The 24712-nt window shown below is 34.6% G+C and overlaps 1 protein-coding gene across 1 annotated transcript; it reads right to left on the bottom strand.

Moving 5' to 3' along the window:
* Window positions 1-76: 76 nt before the first annotated feature.
* CALS7 (glucan synthase-like 7) lies at window positions 77-22667 on the bottom strand. The gene is made up of 42 exons (XM_039031590.2): window positions 21620-22667; window positions 19223-19323; window positions 17979-18091; window positions 17807-17894; window positions 17611-17721; window positions 17361-17519; window positions 16713-16802; window positions 16503-16594; window positions 16039-16162; window positions 14638-14775; window positions 14480-14556; window positions 14319-14406; window positions 14003-14125; window positions 13795-13912; window positions 13296-13627; window positions 13085-13137; window positions 12815-12875; window positions 10668-10749; window positions 10536-10585; window positions 10324-10410; window positions 9972-10076; window positions 9539-9633; window positions 9378-9459; window positions 9092-9255; window positions 8821-8947; window positions 8610-8707; window positions 8397-8505; window positions 8154-8305; window positions 7431-7540; window positions 7238-7354; window positions 7074-7142; window positions 6768-6951; window positions 6551-6662; window positions 6023-6145; window positions 5769-5887; window positions 5550-5633; window positions 4522-4634; window positions 4219-4448; window positions 2746-3543; window positions 2586-2636; window positions 2221-2406; window positions 77-665 (listed from the first exon to the last, which is right to left on the bottom strand). Exons 1-42 carry the CDS (start codon window positions 21828-21830, stop codon window positions 429-431), a joined length of 5763 nt encoding a protein of 1920 aa, XP_038887518.2. The 5' UTR covers window positions 21831-22667; the 3' UTR covers window positions 77-428.
* Window positions 22668-24712: the final 2045 nt, after the last annotated feature.

A 24712-nucleotide genomic window follows, 5' to 3' on the forward strand; every position in this document is an offset into this window, starting at 1 on the left:
AGCTTCATGTAATCTAGTTTCAGTCGGGCAATTTTAGTGGATAAAATAAAATATGATCCATGGAGAAACACAGCTATATCAGAATCATTGGGTTTCATTTCTTGGGGCTAATCATCATGTCTTTTCTTTTTTTTTTCTTTCTTCTTCTAGTTCCTATGGATTAAAGAATAGACATAGAATATGCAATCTTTAGCAAAACAAAAAGTTGGGGAAAACACCACCGAATTCCAAAAATTTGGTAATCCCAAACTACAGGAATCATTTTATCAATACCTAGGGAAAATGGAAAACTGTTACAATGATCACTTTCTGATCTCTCAGAATTCTATTTATAACTGTAACTATGTATTGAGGAAAAAAGGCCTACAAGATACACCAAGGCGCTGATTGAAGAGATGTAAATGGACAGTTGTGAGAAGAGAGATAGTTCAAGTAGATGGCGTTTCTTTTCTTCCAGTGAGAATCATTGAAATCTGTAGACCTCTACTGAATGCTTGATTGAAGAGCAAACGTGTTTGGAACTCTGATACAAATGGGAACCAAGACAAAATGGCTATGGGCATGAAAATGACGAGACCCATGATGTATTCATACCCTCTTGCAAGCTCTTTTATTGATTCCCAGAATCCTATGCCCTTCATCATTGGTCTGCAAGCCTGCCCAATCTTTGGAAAAAGAAGAGAGAGATGAATCAATACTACTACATCTTTTACATGTAATTTATTGAAAGAAAGCTGTGCTAAACAAACAATGTCCAAGCTTTATTTATGTCAAGGAGAACAGCCAGAATAACAGAGAGTTTAGTGAACTGTGATGATCTTTAGGTAGATTGAAAAGGCCGAGGAAAAGCAAATGGTAACAAGTACACATCCTTGAATCTGAATTCACAGTTCCAAGTATTTGGCCTTTCACATGCAAAATCAAGCTATTGAAGTGGCAAAGTAGCTATATGTTTATGGGACATATGTAGAAGACCTTATAAAGTACTTATTAAGAGATCGGAAAACAGTCGGATGATAAGTAGAAGATTGCTTGTATGAGAACAGATACCATGTCCTTGAAAACTGGGATATTAAAAGCTGATTAGAAAATAATGGTTCTGCAAAGAGAGGTCCCATAATGGTTAGAAGAATGACAGAGCCATGGTATATTAGAACAACATTTTCATTAATACAAGGTCTTTCAAGTGAAATTAAAAGTAAATTCGTATAGGTTATACTAAAAATGGACAATATCATATATTTGAAAGAGAATGACGAGGTTTATTTCCCAACAATAATTTTCTACCATTCTCAAAATTTCTTCTAAGAACAACTTTCTAAGTGACTTGTTATGTAGAATATTATTTGAATGAGTGCTGACCTTCCGGATAAATTTTGGGAGACACTAGAAGCTATTGTGAAAAATAACTTTGTTTTTATATTGAACGTGCTACCTTTAGAGGATTGATAAATTTACTATACATAACACATGATTTTACAAGAAATGTCAAATTTCGTTGTGATAGAAATGTTAGGTCTCGTATTCAGTTATGTGAAAAGAAGGGTGGAAGGGTTAAGAAAAAGCTGTATGGGAGGAAGGACTAGAGAGAAAAGTGTAGGAGAAGGGTAGGCCATGGTCTTTTTGTGAAGGCGAATAGAATCAGACAAATGATAAACCTGGTAGTAGATTTTGTTAGTAGATTTCTGTTTGGTATACAAACATAAAATATAGGAAAGTAATATATTCCAATATCAAGAAGAAATTACAGCAGAAATAAGTAATTTGAGATACTTGTACCCTCCTTGAGATCTTTTCCAAGCCCTAAATCCCACTCCAAATGCCTAGTTCATCCTTATAATGTTCCTAATTGCATTCCTAACAATTTCTTGAAGGGGAAAATGAGAGGGATAACCCTAACAACACAAGGAAAGAGGAGGCAGATTGCGTGTAGGAAGCTAGGAAGTATTTTTTTTGTTAGTAGATTTGACACTTTTCTGACGTGTAACTGACCTAAAGTGCATTAGATAGACAACTTATATTTACTATAGATTGAATTTCATTTTGTCTCCATTATAATTATAAAAAAGGAAAAAGAATATACACTTTTGATCCCTAAGGTTTGGGAAACTCAGAGACCCAAGTGCAACTAAACGCGAAACTCGGAGACTAAAAGGCTGATAGATCTATTTTATTTCAAATAAAATGGGAATCACATGAGAGCATAATTGCAAAACTTACCAGAAGGATGGCCCATCCAGTAGGCAAGAACGCAAGAATAGCTGCAAATAGATCTGATACTGTGAGGCCCCATACTACAAACAAGACAGTCATGACTGACATGAAACCGAGGAAGAGAAGAGCTTTCAGAATTCTGAACATGAGCTGGAAGTCGGTACCGAATTTTCGTCTGCCCATTGATACCAACTGGTAGCCACATGTAAAATAAAAGCATCAGCCAACAAGATTAGTAATCTACTAAGAACATATGCAAAATACAGTTTCATCGAATGGGAAAATTAACCAATCTAAAATAGTAAAAATGTTCAAGCAAATCAGCCTTCAAGGTAAGAAAAATAATGTGAGATCCTTATGTAGGGGTATACCTTTAAGACAACAAGAGCAATTAACATGACTACCCAAGAAAGTCCATAAACCTGGAAAGACATTGAAGCAAAAGCAGCGTGAGATATTGGCAACATATCCAGAGAAATACCAATAGGATAATTAAGAGAATATCTTTGTGATAATAGAAAAAATCCCTACCCAGAAGCTCTTAATGTTATGAGATATATCAAGGTGGTAAACAATTCCATATTGGTATATGAGGAACCGTAAAGAAAGTATTATCTCTAGCACTCTTCCCCTTAATGTTGTACTTTTCAGGTGTTCCTGTTCTCCATCCCACCAAGATTCCCAACTTTTGTCATGGGAGATCCCTATTCCACCACGATTTCCCATCCACCTTTTCCAATCTGTCCAGTCATCAACCGTCTTTTGCCAGTCAAATCCAGATGGATTGAACACAAAGGGAGCAAACAACCAGGATGCAACCAGAAACCACATCAAGAAAGTGATGAACAAATAAAGTTTTGAACTGCGATATGAATTTCCGTAGATTTGATAAACAAGCAGCAGAATAAACAGTTCCAAGCCTTTGACAAAGTGACTTCGTGAGTATTGCCTATAATTATCAGCAAATTTTGCATGAAAAACAACAAAGCCACGACCAGTAGCTCGATATTTAGAACCTCCATGCAAGATTGTTCGACCATAAAAGTGTGCTTTAGTTCCAAGCTGGAATGTGAAAAAAACAGAAGCTAGTTGCAGCTGCATGATAACAAAATCACCAAGTGCAGTACGAAATCCTTTTTCAAGGCCAATTTCCATAACCATTGGTAGTACTAGCAACAAGCCTAGTTGAAACACAGACTGGGTAGCCAAAGCCTCTTCAAGAGCCTTAGTCTGATGTATGGAAGGGCTATCAAGAATCTCCCTTTCAACGCCACTCATAACCATGTATAGACGTCCATATAAAAATACATACACAGTCAGCACAGTCACCTGCGAGATGTATAATTCAAAAGCTTAGAATGATCCTTGCTTTTATGACAAACACACAGGCAATAGAAAGCACCATTCGTGAATTTGCAAAGAATAATGATCTACTGTATAACTCCTCAAATTTGGAAGGAGGTTTCTGCTCACTAATTGGTCTTCATTGGTCTTAGATCTCGCTATGATAAAGACCCTGCTTCTCACAATCCACAAAGTTCAAGCCTACCAGGATATCTTAATATAGCCTATCAACTATCCAAATTCAGTCAAGTTGGAAATAGCCAACTAAAAATCATATTCATGCAATTTGAAGCCAAATACCTGTACAACATAAATATGACTATAGAAAAAAACATATGCATTAACAATTTTTTTGAGTAAAAAAATATTGCATATTTGCCAGAAAAATATGAATATGTACACAATCTCTTAATAATTACATATATAGCACAGTTAGTAGAAGCAATTACATCTTTCTATCTACTAAATAAGAAGAGGAATTAGTTAGAAATCCAAGCACACAAACACGTAACTGAGTAAATATTTAACTTATTTGAAACAAGGAGCCCACATGTTGATCTTCAGAGGAAAATTTTGAGCAGTTACTCAAGGATAAGGCAAAGCCATAAATAAATTATGTCTTAATACTACTTAAACAAATCTGGCTTATGGAAATAATACCATACTACTGAAGTAGAATCCAACAGTTGTGAAGTAGAAGGACATCATTCTATAGAAGTCAAAACGACGTCCAAGCCTATAAACATCACGACTAAGTGTCTGCTCTCCATTCCCATTTGCAACCTTTGCCTCAAAAAGTGATATTTGATTCATGCCCACATCTCGCCCCTTGCCTACTTGGATGTACTCATGATGTGTGACAAACCCCCCACGAAGAGTTGAATTATATCCTGTTAAGATTAGCACAATTAATGGACAGGTGGAATCTATCGGCATATCACCTTCAATTGAAATAAGAAATACCAGCAAATATATCCTCGCTTAGGTTAACAACTCTAGAAGCTTTACTGATGCCACCCCTAGTTATGTGGAAGATTCTGTCAAATATATCAGGATGACCATAATGGAAACGTACCCTGTGAAAATGACATGTGAGCTTGTGAAACTGATCCATGATATAAACATTCCAATAAATCAGACCAATTTAAAATTCAAATCAAATAAGAACAGTTTTTGAAAATCAAAATACATATTGTAAATAGTAGCATGAAAAATGTGGGTTTATAACTTCTGGAGAAGTGAAAAATGTTGTCAATTTTACATTATCACAAAACACAATTGTAATTGCCTAGGATAGAAACATGGATAAAATTGATTTGGGTCTTTTTCAGTTTTTAGTTATTGGAGATGATATCCATGATATAGTTTATTATTGATAACGAGTGCTTAACTTTGATATTACAAAATAATAATAATAATAATAATTGAAAGAGAGGATTAATTTTTATTGTCAGTCATACAACGATAGGGTATAAAGTTGTGCAAGGCGGTAGTATTACCAGCTAGTACTAAACCTAAGAAAATGTGAAGAAAAGTGATAGTGATAGCAATATAATACACACTATAAAGTAGAAGAAAAGATCAAAAGTGAATGGACGAAATAAAGCAACCCATAAATTAATCCCCGGAAATAGTCCTTAGAATTAGCTTACTTTCCATTACCAATCTCCATGTCATCTGTTCATGATCTCATGCAGGTATCTCTTAGACCAAAAACGGTTTACACCTTCCCAAATTCTCAGTAGCATCCAAACCAGTTTGCAGCATTTTTCAAATTTTCAAGATGACAAGTGTTGAAAGGGGAAATAGAAAATCGGAAAGCACCAAGGTACATAGACCCACAGAATGCCCATAAAACAAGAAGTTAAAATATTAATAGGTAGGCTTAATGTTAAAATCTAAAAGCGAACTATATGCAGGAAGTCGATGTCATATATTTGTAAGTATTAATACATACATTGAAATTATATAAAGATAAGTCAATGATTTACCTCAGAGGATTTGCCAAAATTCGTTGGCCAATGGTTACAAAACTTGTCTCCTGATTGGACATGAACCAAGCAAGAGACGAAACACTGTAAAAGATAAGTGGAGAAACAAGCATAAAACATTGTCAAACATCAGATGTCATAAAGTCAAAGAAAATGCCTATATTGAAAACTGACTAGTTACATTGTCGTATGCCAGTTACTAGATTCAACCTAACTGACCTTCCAGTAAAGATATGCTCCCTCAAACCCAATATTGTGGGTTTTCGATCTGCATGACGGTGTTTCTGGAGCTCTTCCAAAACATTTCTCATTTTGAAAGCTTCTTCAAAATAGTTGTCCTGTGAGAAATATAAGCGTGATTTGTAAAGTTGCAAACTGTCAACTTTTTGCAATAATAATCATCCAATGAATTGGAAACAGTAAAAAGGTGTCATGCTACACTATCTTCAACTGACGATGGAAAGGTAAATCACCTGGTTCATGTCTATGGTCTGCAGAGCTTGTCCACGAGTGAAAATAATGGCATGATTTTGATTCTCGGGTTTTCCTTCACCAATTGCTGTTGGAGGACCTGGAAGCTTGATTCGATAGATTTCCTAAAGACATAACAAGCAATTAGAACTGCAACTTCTATGGAAAGTCCAGTAAAAAGTTAACTCCTAGCTCCAGCTGCTACTCTTCAATGAGGAACATAACCAAGGTATCTATGTTACCACTTGGCTACAGATAAAGGTTGAAGAATGACCATGATTATCATTATGAATTCTTCGAAGTAGAAAATTTATGTGGTCAAATAAATCCTAAAGCTCCAAGCATTTCTTTCTTTTTAATAATTATCTTAAATAGGAATAACTTCTTGCTCAGAACTATCACAGAATCCTAAACACAATTTTAAAATCATTGTGGCACACTGCATGCATAATTGGAAGTAACCAGCAAGAGGTTGCAACTCCTAATATAACTGTGGGTAAGTATAAAATTTAGAAGCTACTCTCCTATACCTCATCTAATTTATCACCTCCCTTCACGAGAACTGAGTAATAAAACTTCTGGGGCTTCCCATTCACTGTCTCCTCTCTTTCATCTATGTAAGCAACACGTAGTGATGGATACCTGCACAATGTTTATTTATTTTATTTATATCCTTAATAAAAACAGTGATCTTTTAGGTGCCTTTTTTAAATTGTAAAGGCTAGCAACGGCTAACATCTGACTCACGTTAACATCAGATTGAGAATATTATTGTAGCAACTTCGGTCACGAGAATCATCAGACTTCTTCTGGGCACCATAGATTTGGCATGAGACAACATAGGTGAACTTTAGATCAACAAGAGCTTGTGCACGATCAAAGAATGCTTTCCTCTCCTTTTCATTCAAGTCCATGTTTCGATAACCACCAGCTGCCAAGTAAATAAGGAAGGACACTCCAGATATTAAGTATAACAATTACTCAGTTTGGGAAGAAAATTGAGCGTAGATTCTGATTCTCGTGATAATAGCAAAACAAAATTAAAAAACATACTATTCTCCCCAGCACATTCCAGAAAGAATTGAAGCTGAAGCGCATCACGGTAGTACATCATACCTCGTACTGATAAACCATCAAGATTTATAGACGTATCAAGTGTTAAGGTTAGTATCCATAAATTCTAACACAGAGAAGGGGGGGAGGTGATTTCTTTCAACCTGTTCTTGATAATGTCTGCCCTCTGTAGGATACCCACTGGCGTAACTCCGTCTTGTCCTTATCATTTTTTTCAAGTTTTAGTTCTCTAATTCGCTCCAGAAAGTTGGTCCATTCATCTAGTATACAGTCGATGCAAGTGTAAGTTGCCGTCCATGGCATTAAATGTAAAAAAGGCAGGAAGATAAAGCTCACCAGGATATATCTTTTGGAGATAGAACAAAATGGATATTCCATCCTCATTTTCCTTCTTAAGTTCCTCATCGGAATAAAGGACATCTTCTTTGTAATAAGGAGTTAAAACACTAATCATAAATCAGCAAAAAAAAAAAAAAAGAAGAAGAAGAAGTTATCAAAGCAGGATGTGAAATAGAAAAACAATAATATAACTTCAACTCAATAGACAACAATAAGTAAAATGCTCAAATGACTAAATTCATGTTTATGATCAAGAGTATGAAATAGTTGAGATAGTGATCAAGGAGTGAGAGAGCCACTAAAAATAATAAGAAGAAGAAGAAGAATTTTTTAAAAATAAAATAAAATAAATCTTAAGGCGCAAACCACCGTTTTGCTCCAGGAAGTACTTCAACTTTTTGTGCCACAACAAAACTTTTCTTTAATAGCAAAGAAAAATTGCATTGAGGAAAAAAAAATGACTTCAGAAAGTGATTAAGTCCTCTCCTTTTCCTTGTGACCTTATTTTAAAACTAAAAATAAATACAGAAACAACTACCACCATAAGAAGATTTAGAAAAATAAACAAAAACCTCCAAATAAAATGAATATCATCAATTGCCAAAGGAACATAGCTACTAAATTTAGCACACATTAGAAAATATCCCTTTTTCATAAGACGAAAACACTAGTCATCAAAATGGAGATTGAAACGTGAAAGACAAATCTAAAATGACAGACCTAAAAGATAGCATGTCACGGACTTTAGGAGCTTTAGGCATGGTCATAAATAAGGAATTCGCAAAGAATGTGATACGCCGACGGGCATCCAAGTTTTGAGGCACATTAATTGCAGACTCCTTGACAGTTAAAAGCAAAGAAAGCCTAACAACCTGTTAACAAAAGCAATGTAGAATAAACCCTCATTTTTAAATGATATCCAAAGAAATTAACATCAAAAAGCTTAATGATAGCTAAGAAAACCTTTTCTATCCATGTTTTGGTGGATGTAAGTTCTATGTTAATATTCTCAAACCTCTGCCCCTTCTTCCCATCAGAGTTATCATTAGGGTTTTCATCTGCTCCAAGAATTCTTGCATTGGAAATAAATGGTTATATACATACAAGAATATCAAACAAGCTTCATGGAATACAGTGGTTTAATGTGTACATATACTTATACTTCAAAAGACTTACTGAGAGCCATTAACCATAACATCCTGCGTGATAATCTCAAAGATGTCCTGGAGAACATTGATTATCTGGGACCCACCAACTTCATTTTCATCATCACGCTGTCAAAACAAACACTTGATTAAATGTAAACACAGTTAATCAAAACCATGCCACCGGTCTATCAAAGGTACCATCATCGTTGCTAACATTGTTTTTAATACAAGACGCTTACCACCAAAAGTTTTAAAAATTTCTCCAGTTTCTCACTGAGTGAAGGAAGACCACTCATCTTGAAATTGCTTAAGAATTTTTGCTCCTGTATGCTATTTTCTACTTCATGACAAATATCCCGCACAATCCTGTATTATGAGAGATAAAAATATCAATTTATCCTCAAAATTGATAGGAGGGGAGGAGTATTTTACATCAAATAAAAGTTGTTAGCAGGAAAGGTGGTATCAAGACTATATAAAAATAAAGCGTTGATATTATGATCTCCTTACTTCTTGTCTTCTTCATCCTTCAGAAGTTCAGTTACTATATCCCTGAGTGTCTCATAGCATTCTATTACTGCAGAATACATATAATCATCACTTTTAATCTTCCTGAATAAGTCAACATCCTCCTTTCCTTTAAAGTCTTTTGCCATATCCAATGCTATTGGAATCTAGCATCATTGGAGAAAAAAAGTAAAGCTCGTCATCGAACCAATTTTCTTTAACTGAAAAACAGCAAATATGCAAATCATGCTTTTCAGCTATCTTACAAGTCTTCAAGGATCTTTTATACCTTACTAGCAAGCAAGAAAGGAGGCCATTGGACTACGGAGACATCACTTGAAGAATATGGAACAAGTAACAAATCTCTATCCCTGCACGAAAGTTTCAGTCAGAAGAAAATGTTGGGAATTTCCAATTTGTATATCAATTGAACTTAATTGTGGTGATGACCTATTACTGATCAGGTCCTCTTGCCGCATAGTTAGTATGAATTCATTCCAGACATGAGAGAAGTTGGTAATATTCTTCCTTACTAGTGATTCATCCTGTGATGAAAGAGCACACATTTGGTACAACAAAATGAATAATTAAACTAATGGCTAGAAGTCGTCAGTTATAAATTGAAAGTTCTGCCTCTTTGGATAGTATTGGAACGCACTAAACAAGTGAAATTATTCTGAAATAAGACATTTTGAAATTTCACATTATTTGATTGACTATCCGACCTCCAAGCCATGTTATTTTCATTAGTTAAAAACAACAAATATATTCATTTTTGTAATTTGGTATGCACTTCCGTATTTAGTGTGAAGAGAATAATATGTTGTTGTATCTAAAGTTTATGATCAAGGGGATATATAAATGACTTAGAAACTAAAAGTACCAGGTTCTTTCCCTTGGAATCCCTATCTGATGATGGAACCAGTCGTTCACTAAAGGCTGAAGGAATGGCCTCAAACCTGGATCGCAACATGCCAAGTGTCCTTATCTAGAAAATACCATGGTTAGAAAAAATATCATCAAAAAAATTCCATTCACCCAGTTCTAAATTCAACAGTCAATTTTTTTTAAAACAATAATAACAATAACAATTCAACAATCGATTAACTGTAAAAGGAAAGTTCAATTTTATTATACTGCCTCCCAAAACAGAAAAATGTATTTATTTACTAGATTTTCTTTAACTGTTGGCAATAGTATAATTTTCACTTGTTAGAAAGATACTCGGCACTAACCTCACCCAGATGGCTGAAGGCTCCATGAATGCCCCCAAAAATGGTTGAAAATATTGCATACCAAATTTGTGCATCCATAAAATAAACCTACACGTAACAATAAGAAGAAGAAAAAAAACATTAGTACAATATGTCATATGTTGTGTAGCAATAGCAGAACAAGTATCTTAAATGTCGTCCATTGTACATTCATGAAATTCTAGTTCACTTACCAGGACAATGGGAGCCCATATTGCCATAATAACCCCAACATTATATGACACTGTCATTATTCCAAAATAACCATCAGTGATAGCGATAGCATCTCATCACGAAGTTTAATATTTTTAGGATAATAATGTTACCATGCGGAAAGAACTCGTGCCATTGATAATTATCAATATGCATTGTCATAATCAACTTTGTAGGACCAATGAGTGGATATATCTATTCAAATGCAAATAATAAACATAAGATTCAGAAAGATATAAATTACTCCACTAAACATGGTCAAAATAATTCCACGGTATAGACAATGAGGAAATTTAGTTATGTCATGTTTAGTTCCTGCATTTATTGCATCAAATTAAAGCAGTTCAGTATCCAGTTCAACTGAACATCAAGAGGTAAAGACTATTAAATCACTGATTGACCCAAAAGCTTAATTCGATGGACTATCATAAATTTAATTATATCAATACTTTAACACACTCTCTCACTTTTGAGCTTGAAAAATTGTAGAAGACCCAACAAGTAAAGATAAATATTAATTGGTGATCAAAATGATATTACAATGATTTGATTAAAGGACCTGCTTTTACACCATGTTAAATCCCCATTGAGCTTATGGGTTATAGTGGTAAATTTAATTATATCTGTCGAAAAAGCAGCTTGTAACCCTAGGGGCATTTTAGTAATTATGTGTACCCTAGGGCTTCCCACTAGTCTATTTATTTGGCATATTCTCTTGTACTTTGTGTATCAGAATTAATAATAAAAATCAGTGTCTATCGTGGTTTTTCTCCCTGAACTAGGGTTTCCACGTAACTGTGTTGTTATTCTCTTCCCTACTCCTTTATTTTTGACATGGTATCAGAGCCCATAAAGCCCAAACGGGTGATGTCGATCCAATAAGAAGAAATTGTGATCCGATCAAGATTGGTGAACCCAAAAGAGGCACCATCTTGAGGGGGCATGTTGAGAATCCCACATTGGAAAAACCAAGGGGACTCATACTCTTTATAGGATAGATGGGTTACTCCTCTCATTACCAATTGGTTTTGAGATGGGACCCCATACTATCTAACAATATGAATACTTTAAAAGATTAATATTAGTTCACATCCTTCTTTGATTACTTGGAGAAACATTGTTACAATCCAATCTTAATTGTTCCACTTTGATAACTTCTAGTAAACAATCCATCCCCCGAATCTATACGAGATAGATATTTCACAATTACATTATGCTTTGACTGCAAAGTAAAATTAAACTTAAACAATAGAAAAATACCATACTGCATCCGAAGATTAGTTAATTTTGAGATACACATGAATGACAAACACGAACGGTTAACTTTTTCTTTTTCTGAGCCCCATCCCAAATGCTTGTGGTGAATGTGAAGAATTCTTTCTTTCAATTTATAATTAAACCAGTCAGGGATCCAGATCTATTAAAAGGATTTATCCAACATGAGTAAAAATTTACTTAGAAGAGAGATACACATGAATGACAAACACGAACGGTTAACTTTTTCTTTTTCTGAGCCCCATCCCAAATGCTTGTGGTGAATGTGAAGAATTCTTTCTTTCAATTTATAATTAAACCAGTCAGGGATCCAGATCTATTAAAAGGATTTATCCAACATGAGTAAAAATTTACTTAGAAGAGTAAGAAGATACCCCATGAGCTAGAAACAAAGTTAATGGCAGTATGTATGTATGTATATTTTTAGCCAACTTGAATGTATCTTAACTAATCTCATGGAACAAGTGCTTGATCCTACGATATTTGGTTGCCAAAAAAACTCATAGGATGTTAAATCCTAAGTGGGTGGCCATCGGACATACCTCAACTAATCTCATAGGATAACTATCTGATTCTACTACATTTGGTTGCCAAAAAGCCTCATAGAATGTTAAATCCTAAACAGGCCGCCACCATGACCAAAACTCATTCCCTCTAAGTAGTTTATTATTTGCATTGACCCTCATAGACCATTACATCAGGCCAACCCACAGCGGTTGAGTAATATATTGACCATTTAGTTTCATTTTATAATTTTCTGTAATAAATAAATTTAAAATGTGTGTGTGTGTGTGTGAGAGAGAGAGGGCTCCAAAAGGTTCTCTCTTTTTCAATTTATTTCACAAAACGAATAAAAATTACAGGTATTTTACTAGTATTCCCATTTAAATACGGAAGCAAAAGATTATCAATGAACATAGATTAATAGAATTTGTGATCTCTATAAGATACTACAATCAAATTATCGATTGATAAGAAAAATCACCTCCACATAGTAGCTGAATGCTAGTTTACTGATTAGCAGCAGAATCCAAAACAGTGAATACCTGAACCCAAGAAAATTTTGTCAACAAAAAAGATAATGGAAAGGGGAAAAGATAGCAAAACAGAACACTCCCGTAACCAAAAAGCTCTGTAGCATAAGATCCTATGTAGACAAACAAGCAATTTCAAATAAAACCACTGCAATGGAACTTCCCTCTACTCCTTGTGAGAAATTGGAAGCAAAGGAATAAATACATAAAGGTATGCTTACTTCAGCAATGAGAACATGTCTTCATGCATGCCTCTTCCTACATAAAGTTTAGGCTGCAGTAGGCCAAACCAAACATCAGACGAGAATAAAGAGAACTAGACCGACAATTGAGATGAAAACTAAAACAACAGCCAGACTCTAGATATAGAGCATCTAAACAACCAGCAAACAAAGAATTCAATTGGAAGTAATGAATGTTAAACATACTGACCTGAGCCCACCACATTAGCAATGTGATAATTCGCCAATTTGAACGCTCCATCTTCTTTCTCAAAGGTGGAAGCAAAAACAGTAAGCAGGACAATATATTTGGTATCAAATATACCGCAACAGCATAATTATAAAATGACTGGTTCTGCCAGTCCGCAGCCCAATTACTGAAAAACTTCACAAGTCCAGTGGGATTTTGCACGGTATTAAAATAAGCAATAGGCAAAACCACAACCCACGCTGCTGCCACTATAAACTTTAGTAGATAACGTAGTATTTGGGTAAATTTCAAGCTCCTCCATGCAATCCAACTTAAAATTATATCCAGAGTAGCTGCAGATAAAGCATACATCAATATGAAAATTGCCATAAAACTTAAAATAATCACCTAAGATAAAACTTGACAATTACAAAAAGAAAGCTTAAGAATAGTCTGCAATTTAGGCACCACATTCTAAAAAATTATACAAAACAGAATGAAATCAGGATTGATGTCATACCTCTCAAAAAATTAAGAATAGCAGCAGTAATAAAAATGCTCAAAACACTCTTGAAGACATCGGCTTCAAAAACTGCTAAAAGAGATCCACCAGGACTCCAGGCAATTATTACCATAGCCTGAAATATGAAGTTATATATGATATTGCATTCAAAATAAAAAAGATGATTAAAAAGGTAATATAAAAAAAGCCAAAAGGTTGACAAAACCTGGTATGCCAATATAAAGAATATCCACATTCTGTCAAAGCTTCTATAAAGATGCAAAAAGGTACGGACTTCAACAAAATTTGTTTTAGGCTTCCTCTTTCCAGCAGCTACTTGGTTAGGATTCTAAAATTCAAAGAAAATCCACATGAATGTTCTAAAATTATGTAACAGACACATAGCAGAAGACAAGCAAGCGCAAGACAACAACGTTCAATTTTTATGAAGACATTTCATAGCTGGATTAGTATGCCACTAAGGGAACAATGTATAAACCAACTAGCACAAAGAAAGAGGAGTGTGTGTGAGAGAGAGAGACCGTATTTGCAGGCTGTATAGAATCCGAATGCCTAAAAAAATCTGATTTGGGGTTCATAGGCCATCCAAGGTTGAAACATCGGTCAGACCTAGATCGCAAATAAATTTTCAAGTAAATATTATCAAAAGCTCGATATGAATTTACTTCTAGGTGAAGCTTACCAAAAATACTCATTGAGATCATCATAGTTCCGCCAGGTAGAATGACTTGCCTTACCTCCTTTGTTTCTCTTAGCTTCCTTTTGTACCAAGTAAATAATTCTTAGAAATCTTATCAAACTTGGGAACAAGTAAATTGCTCAAATAAAAGATGCGATTACCATCAAAAGAACTTGGTAAATTGGAGTTACGACTTCCCTCAAAAATGATTCCTCATCACGTGCTTCTGCCTCCTGAAATGATTCTCCGCTAACAGGATGGACATTGCTATAAAGAATCCCATAGACAACGTCGGCCATCTTGCATATTGAGGAAACAAGAATAAGATTGAGCATTCTTAAACAACAATATGGTTAAGAAATTTTAGAAACAATGATATAAACCGAAAGAAAGTAACAGTTATGTGATTACTGATGAGGAGACCAGTTCACAAAAGATGATCATTTTTAAGTTAATCAAAGATATCAACTTGTATTCCCCACCCAACCTTGGTGTATCTCTCTCTGTCTTCAACGTTCCCTTAATCCGATACCTAACTGCTTCTTTTCTCTTCAATTTGTTACACTTATAACTAACTTGGTCTCGCCCTTAAATGTGCTCTGCCACACAGCGTCCTTTCTTGGGTGAATAAGTGCACACAATAAGTGATCTATATAAGTAAACTTCTATCATTCACCCTGAACTTGAAATTCTAATTCATGAAATTCTTCAAGATGTTACAAACGGTAGCTAAAATAGGAATTGAGAACCAGTGTCAGCAAGATTTTGATATAATTGTTATAGTATACATGCGCAAATATAGGAGCTTATTAGTCTTTTATCCTTTATTGAAATTTTCCTACTATTAGGTTAGGACTTTCATGTATGCCGATATACATTGAACTCAAATGAATAGAATGAGTAGAATTCTTCTATATTTTGGTCCCACAATAAGAAAAATAAATGAATTTGCCGATCCCCATGGAGTGTATCTGCTGACATAAGTTTCAATTCAGAATGTAAGCCTCATTAGAGAAAGTTCCTCGACCCTCCTCTTTTTTACTCTACTCTTGCCCCTTGTTTTTTGGCATGCTTCTGAAACTTCCCCTCAACTCCAATTCCCTTAACTTGCTGGCATCTACTTAGAGCCCATGGACCCATCACTTGTTGACTCCAATGCAAACGACTGTTGATTAGCTTGACATTATAATTGGAGTTAAATCCAGCCTCCACCCTGTACCATTACCCTGTCTCATCTTTTATGTAATTCCCTTTGAACATATTAGTGACCTAACTTGCAGGAAAAGATGATTGTTAATCATAACTCTTCATAAAAATTGAAGGTACAAATCAATTTTCAATTTTAAGGCTCATTGGAATTCTGAATAATGATGATTATGGCAATGGTACTAAACTATTCATGATCAGGTCAATATGGCGCTAATAAATACTAGTAACAGATACAGCACTTTTATTTGACATTTTAATGACATCAAAGACACCAAGCGTTTGAGAACTAACAATGAAAAGAAATTCATCAAACATTGTAAGTGAATAACAATGTGATAAGAAGACACACATACATTGTGGAAAATGTAGCATAAACATTCAGGCATGAATCGAATATTTGAAGCTTCGCCCCAGATAAGAAGATGAAGTGCGATATAAATTAGCTGCAACTGTTGCCGGTCACATTCATGAGGAAACCTAAAAGGTAAAATAGACCATTAACTTAGTAGGTAAGCTGCGAGGGTGATGACCAAGAGGAAACCAGAATACATAAACCATGAACTTGATAGTAGCTCTCAAATGTTCAAATTGCATAATGAATTTTACACAAATTATAAGTCATAATGTAAAATACATGCTTAAATAAAGACATTTATATGTTCACAAAAATGTCTAAAATAAATTAATAAAGGCATTCATTAGTTATGAGCATGTTAATGAAAAAACAATATAGAACACAGATAACAAAATGAATGAAATTTGATACAATTTCAAGACATTAATCGATGTTGACGATATTTATGGTAATAAGATATACCCAAGATTTGGCTTGCAACGAAGATAGTTGCACCACGAAATATAGTTCTTAAAGATTTTTTCACTCAGTTGCTGTACGGTGCCACTTTTTAGCTGCATCAAGCAAGTAATATTAAAATGAGATGCAGATCATGGAATTTTATAGCAAACTGAGATCACATCATAAACCCAACAGGTATGGGCCAGATATCTCATCTGCAAAATGTTTTACCTGGTGAGGAACTTGCGGATTCTTATTCCTTATATCAATATTTGCAAGAAGCAGAATTAAGTGTTCCCTCTGGTTTGCTACGTTTCCTTTCTTCATATCCAAAGAAGACACGATAGAAGTTAGCAGATCTTATCTTCCCTTCTACTATTATCCTTATAGTAACACAACTAGACTCACTAAAGTTGGGCGTAACAAATCTAAAAGAATTTTAACCCTGAGAAGGTGAACCTAATAAAAAAAAACAAATTTATATATATAATATATATATATATATAAACATCGTTCTTTTTTATAGAGAGAGAAGAAAAAACATCAATCTCAAATATCATGGACAAATCCCCACCATGTGAACTTTTAAACATTATTTGGCACGAATAACAGGAAAAATAAAATAAAATGAAAATGCAGTAAACGACCCCGAGTCAAATTTGGTTGATAAAATTTATTAACAGTCCTGAGTCAAATTTAACAATTATTTTTTATTATGTGTTTATTATTTTCTGGGTCTCAAATCCACAATTCCACAAAATATAAGAAACTTAAACTCTAAACACCCTCCTACGATATTGAGATTAAAGCCAGCTAACCCCAGAAACAACTATCAGTAGCCTAAAATAAGTTCCATTGTAACTAGAGCCTCCAAAATACCTGAAACCCAAAAATAGAGGACAACCAATCAAGTATATCGTTGACAGGTTTCACCCTCTCTGTTGGCACTGACGGATTTTCATCAGGATTACTGGTTGAATGAATTTTAGGCATTGGAAGATTGTTCACCTTCTGTAATGCTTCAATTGCTGCTTCGATCTATATAATATTGATGAAAGTAAGCATAGGGCACAAAAATTAAGTAGTGAACTTAAGAAAATACAATATTATATAGACTTCCGATATTAACCTCGGGAAGTTCCATGATAGCTGGTTTAACCGCCAAAGCAAACAGGGGGAGAATGTTATAATGTTCATGCTGCTCTTTTTTCCTTTGAACCTCCTTGGCATATTGCTCAGTCTGCAAAAACAAATCAAACAAATTATTTCATGTTTTTTCAGAGGAATTGAATTATTTGTTGCGTAGAAAGTTTGAAGACTCGTGCCTTTTCGTCAATTTTTGAAGCAGGTACCACTGTCTTTAGTACTTCATATAGTACGGTCGCTATCTGATAGATCTTAGCCATCTCTTCTCTGCAAGCCTCATAGGAGATCAAACGGTGTAAACAGTGTGCAAACCAAAACTATGACATATGAAAGATGAAATACAAAACTCACGGTCGTTTGGTATATTCTCCTTCTTCAATATTTTTCTTACAGAATTTCTGGTAAAAAGTCTGAATTTCTTGAACATCATGTCTTTCAAGTATTGGTTCTGTTTCATATTCTTCCTGTAACAAATATAAATTTGCATTGATCACTTTGATTCATGTCTTGAATCAATCAAATGTTATATGGGTGAACCGTTATCTTTAAATGTTCCAAAATTCTAATCATTCAAAAAATAGAAACTTGAGGAGCTTACATTTCACCTAAGGAGAGGAAAAATTATGCAGCAAACTTTTGACCAACATATGGTGTGATGTTTTCTACTGAATTTTAATTTGTGTGAGTCTATGATAGTTTGTAGGGATCATCAAGAAAGAAAGGAACGAAAAAATAAAATAAAAATAATTAAAAAATTAAAAGGGATTCTAAATGCACGAGTAGATTAAGTAATTAACTTGAGTGAAATATAGATATAGACATGACACAGGGACACATAATTTTCTTAAAATCTAAGACATAGACATGAAAAGGACATGTATTTTAGAGAATAACATTTTAAATTTAATATTATTTTTATACCAGAAGAAAACTCGGCATATGTATAACATTTTAAATTTATTATTTTGTTCGATATCCCTATTTTTGTTCTAAATAAAAGTTCGAATAATTTAGTCATATATCTAATGATTATTTGGTGAAGTCTCAAAAATACCTATTTATTGGGCTAGACAATGGTAACATGCACATGTATCCAAAAAAAAAACTCTCAATTTGCTCGACCAAGAGTTGGAGCTTTTCTCCTCTATACCTGAAGAGACCAATGGCCGCCCCAAGGCTCAGACTCGGGAGACATTCAGGGTTTTTTACACTAAACTCACTCGAAGGTTCAAACTTGGAACCTCTAAGCCAGTATGAAAAAGAGACCTCAAGCCCTTGCCAACAGAGCCTCCCCTTGGTCCAGAATTTTCCCGACTAGTGTCTAGCAAGTCTATTGTGCCAATAAGTGTGGGGTGTCTGACATCTGTCTGACACACACGCCCAGCCCACACTAAAATGTATATGCTTCATATTCTTTAAATTATTTTTATAATAATTATTATTTTTTATTATTATTATTATTTTAAAAAAAGTAAATGTAAACCACTTAATTACTAGCTTAAGTAATTAACTTGAACCAATTAAAAGTTAACTTGAGTAGATTAAAGCTAACTTCAGGACCACATCTAGAAACAGTATGATATTAAAAGGTATACCTTTTCAAGTCTGTGTAACAAATAAGTCTTGAATTGTCTAACACCCCGTCCACTTGATGTTGGATCCATTTTATGAGCCTTCTCAAATGCATGGAAGCGGCCTACAAATAAAAGTAACAAGGAGTACAGTTTTAAATCGTGATTTAGCTAAATTCGATTGTAGGACAAAATAACAATAAATAAATAAATCATCTGCACCATCCATTTCCTCTCATGAGCACAGTTCATACAAGATCCAGATGTAATTTTTTTTTACTAAATCTGCAGAACTTCACTTGACTTCACTTGACACGCAGTCGCTTGCAAACTCGATGGTTTGGATGCTTCACGTAAAAAATTGAATGTATGGTCTATTCAGCCTCATCAGCATAAATACAGGTCATGTTATTTGGATGTTGAGAATTCCATATCGGAAAAATCAAGGGGTCTCACACTCCTTCTAAGATAGATGAGCTACTCCTCCCATTACCAATTGGTTTTGAGATGGAACCTCAAACTATCAAATATGGTATCAGAGCTCATAAAGCCTAAATCGGTATTCGGTCAAATAAAAAGAAATTGAAATCTGATCAAGAATGGTGAACCCAAAAGGGGCATCATCTTGAGGAGACATGTTGAGAATCCTACATTGAAAAAACCAAGGGATCTCACACTCTTTATAAGAAAGATGAGCTACTCCTCTCATTACCAATTGGTTTTGAGATGGAACCTCGTACTATCAAATAAGTGGGTGAAGGTAAATTTAATTGTGTATCATCTTACATTCCCAAAAGTGAGAGGGAGTGTTAGATATTATAATTAAATTTATCTTCACCCATTAGCTTAATTTTTTGAGTCAATCGGTGATTTAAGATGGTACCAGAGCAGATTGCTTCGGGAGGTTCTAGGTTCCAGCCCCTACAATGTTGTTTCCTCTTGAATATTCTTTTCTACTTGTTTGGCTCTTCTTCATATTTCGAGCCTACAAATGAGGGGGAGTGTTAGATGTTATAATTAAATTTACCTTCACCCATAAGCTTAAATTTTGGGTCCATTGGTGATCTAAGAGGATGTAAATGTCAAGGCTCAAATCAATCAACAGACCAGTATTTCGTTGCTCCCTATATTGGTTATATTTTACATTTCTCATTGATGGAATCTAAAATGGAGCTCCGTTTGATCTCCCAAATCAGTAAGTTGTAAAGTTGGACAATAACTGTATGGTAAGTACCGATACAATCCTTAAAAACCCCTTGATGGAAGTTAATGGCCTGGTGTCCAAAGGATCAATTGACAAAAGCAAGAGTGAATAAGCCTGCTTATGGAAAAATATTAAAGTGATAAGTAAAACAGATGCCCAAAGTTCAAGAGAGTCCAACTATGTCTTCTAATGATCAGCCACAACATAAATAGACAGTGGGCTACCAGCAAGTGGTTCAAAAACAGGTGATAAATCCCCCGTGGCATTTTGAATGTCTTCTAAAGTCTAAGTCCTCGGGCTCAAGTCTTTGGCAATGATTCTGATCCATCATATTAACCTGACTCTCAATATGGTCGTACTATTAGTCTAACTTGGATGCACACTTTCACTTTCTTCTGCACCTTGATTTAAAAGGGCAAAAAAAAACATTAAATTCCTTGAGAATGACAGATGGCATTATCAAAGTAGAAAATTGAAGGTTTGGTTCCATTGGTGGGATATGACGAGGTAAGCATATGAACGCCCAACTAACCTACTTCTGTATAATCTTTTATCATCTAATATGACCTGTGGCAAATTGTCATATCCAGAGTTTCTTTTTCAATGTACAAGATGATTTCATTTAAAAACTGCTCCACTTCCATAGCTAATGATCCTAGCAGATTATTGTGGTGGAAGAAAGCTAAAGAACAACCCATTCAATTACATCTTACATCTAGAAAAGATTTGTGCTTCTATGTTCATGTTTTCATCATTTTAGTCTCTAAATTGACAATGTGGAGGCTAGGTTGTTCTACTCCGTACTTCCGCACTGTGTATAACATGATATGGTTTCGTCGTAACCATTCTTCCTAGTGATGACTCGGAGACGTCCTAAATCAAAACACTAACTTCGTCTAGCTAGTCGTTGTTCCTATTTTCACATCTCTTAGTGAGAGGAATGGTTTTTTCTTGCAAGCATTAGTAGCAGTAGAGGAAGTTAGGGTCAACTTCCGTCCACTACCACCATCATAATATTAAGGGTAAGACTGAAAAAATTAAATCATTAAAATACGTCGAATGATCGAGAAAATTCAAGCAAAAGAGTCAGCTATGCCAGGATATTCAGCCATTTGCTAGTATGTATGTAATAAGATCAATGGGAAATGCCGTATACAAAAGCAATCAGTTCCTAATAAGAGTGGCATTCAAACAATAATGTTGGTTAGAGTGATTACAGAGATAGGCGACTCTCTGATTTTGAGGCTCAATCTCGTTGGCCACACGGAGAATGGGGGCAATGGACGCAAGCGACGATGGCACGAGCTCACTGTCAATCCCGGAATTGTCTTCAGGCAACTCAACCATCCGAGTGGGCGTGCGCGTCACCCGCCGAGACAACGAACGAGGCGGACCCACCTCGTTCTTGCTCCCACTGGAACTCGCCATAACTTGGCTTCGCAAACCTCAACAACCCAGCAATTCTTCCAGCTGATGGATTTGCTAAACCAAACAAAACACCGCCGTGGTCTCCGTAAGTCGAAGTTTGAGGAAGTGGGGTTGAGTCTAAGTTTGTGCAAATGCGGAAGAAAGTAGGGGAGACCATGTTTATGTAGTAGAGAAGAAGGAAGTGGAGAGATGCTTTGAGTGTGAGGTGGGGCAATTGGAGGAACGGGGGGAGGAGCTTTTGGATTGCTCCGCGAGTAAGAAAAGAATTGGAATAGTGTAGTGCGTCGGATGATTGAATTGCTTTGGAGTTTGATAAAGAATTAGGAGGAAAAAAGGTGGAATGCAAAGAACGAGCAGTGTTTGTGCTTTTGCTTTAGCTTTTGCTTTTTTGCCGCTAAAATGAAAATTTCTGCATAAACAAATGTGACAGTCACAGTGGCAGTGCTTTTGAGGAAGAAGACAGAACCCTTTTGAGCAATTTGTGTAGTTTAGGAATCTAGATAATCCCTCTGAACTCTGAACCTCACTTTTCTCAGGTGGGAGAGGGAAGAAGCTTTGTTGGAGAAGACAGGTTCTGTTTCAGAGTTGAGTTGCTTTGATTCTCGTCTGTGGCTCGTTTTTTCTGGCGCCAACAGTGAAGAAGATGAACTGTATGTACTTGCACAATTACTTACAAAGGCCCAAGTAAACGGCAAATTACGAGCTTCACCCGCATCTTTTCAACCGTCGATCTCTTGCGATTCTTTTTTTCTTTTTTTTTCTTTTTTTTTCAGTTCAACTGTTGGATAATTCCAATTTCTAACTTTTTGAACGAAAGTATATACCTTATACTAATTAAATTATAGTTAGATTGACAATTTCTCCAAAATTGAAATGCCGTTTGAATAGTTTGTGCATGAAAAAAAATCTCACCAAAATAAAATTTTAACTTTTAGGTTAAAAGTAATATTTTAATTTCAATATTTTAAAATGTTTGAATTTATGACAAATCGCAAAAAACATCCCTAAAATATGGTAGCGGTTGTAACTATTCCTTTGAACTTGTAATCGTAGAAACTAGCTCTCAAACTTATGCGAGTAAAAAATTTGGACCATCAAACTTCCATAATTGTAGAAATTGTACCAATTATATAGATTTGAATCTTCAACTTTTATCAATTGGATGCTCGATTTCTACCACTACTGTAAGTTTATGAGCATACTTTTAATACTAGTAGAAGTTTGAAGATCCAATTTTTACCATTAAAAGTTTGAGGATGTAGTTGCAGCACCATACTTCATGGGTAATGTATGCAACTTGACCTTGAATTTGTTACAGTTACTTTTAATAAATCTTAAAATCAGTTTTTCACGTATGTTTGAAGTTGATTTTGTAAAGATGTTTGTCGCTCAAGTAACAAATATAACACTTAATACGTTTATATAAAAGGGATTTTTAACCTAATTATCATCGTTTCAGGATTTAGTTAATGTAGTTTATAGATATATTTAGTCTATATATGCAATCTATCAAGCTAAACGCAAATAAATATATATGGTTACATTTTACCCTTTTTTTACATATTATGGATTAACCCTAATAATTTTAAGATTATATGGTCTAAATGTTGCATACTAAATTTGAGTGATTTAAAATTGTTATAAATTTGAATTATAAAAACTACACTATCCTAAGCACATACTAAATTGTTACTAGCAACCAAGCAAAATTTTTGATCAAGTTGCTTAAATTTTAAAAAGGATATTTTATTGTAATATTGTAGTTTTGAAAAGTATTTAGAAAAATATGGTTATTTGAAAAGTATTTAGGGATTTGTGGCAGTTTTAAAGATTCGAGGTGGGGAGAAAAAGTGAAAAGGATTTATCGAGGGTTGAAATCTCAACATATAGAGAAAAACGGATGTTCAACCTTCGATCTTTCTACTTGTCGAGGGTTCAAAACTCGACCTACATAGGTCGAAAGTTAAACCATCGACAACCTGGTCTTTTCATGCAACATCTCCTTTGTCGTTTCCCATGCTGCCACTTCCCCCGTTCCAACTTCCTACGCCTTGACCGAATCTTGGCAGCTTTTAATGTTGCCCATCTAACTATTAAATTCTTTACTCGTGCATCGAATTTTGAACACTTGGCCTATGAGCTTTTAAGCCACACTCCACCACTTTTTTCATATCACAAACGAAAGTTTCTTTTTCTCCTCTATGCCTTCTTCGTGTTATCTTCCCTTCCCTTTTTTTTTGGCCTTTCGCCTTCCCGATGCTCTTTCTCTTTCCATTTTTTTGCCTCTGCCTTCTTCGTGCTCTCTTACACTTCCCGTGTTTTATTCATTCTCTTCTTCTATTTCATTTGAAATTGTCCCCACACTTCTCCCTTGATCACAGACTATATAGGTTTGTTAATTCACTATACTAGATTCCTATTTTTTTAAGAATAATTATAAATTTATTTTTTGTTCTTATATTATTACTTCTTTTTTTAATATAGTTTCTATTGTTGTTCATGAAACAAATAGGTATACATTTGAAGGAAGAAAAAAAAACTACTATCGAATTCGTGAGTTGAACTTTAACTTTTATTATTAGTAATTTTTTGTTTTTAATATCTGTTTATGCTAAATATATCATTTTTATTCCTTATATTGATGTTAATTATTTTTTTAATATTAGTTATATATCTATATTATGTTGAATTTAATAATATTTTAGATATATCATGTTTATGTTAGTCTACCACGTCAATGTTAGTTTACCATGTTAATATTTTAGATCTACCATGTTAGTCTCAATTAAATAATAATTTTTTAATAGCTTGAATTCACTAATATTGACATAATAATATTAGTGTTAAGGGTTTGTAGGGTTTATTGTTGTCTTTGAAAACAT

The sequence above is a fragment of the Benincasa hispida genome, chromosome 5, assembly GCF_027475165.1.
Source record: "Benincasa hispida cultivar pf3 chromosome 5, pf3_genome.v1.1, whole genome shotgun sequence".
Taxonomy (NCBI): domain Eukaryota; kingdom Viridiplantae; phylum Streptophyta; class Magnoliopsida; order Cucurbitales; family Cucurbitaceae; genus Benincasa; species Benincasa hispida.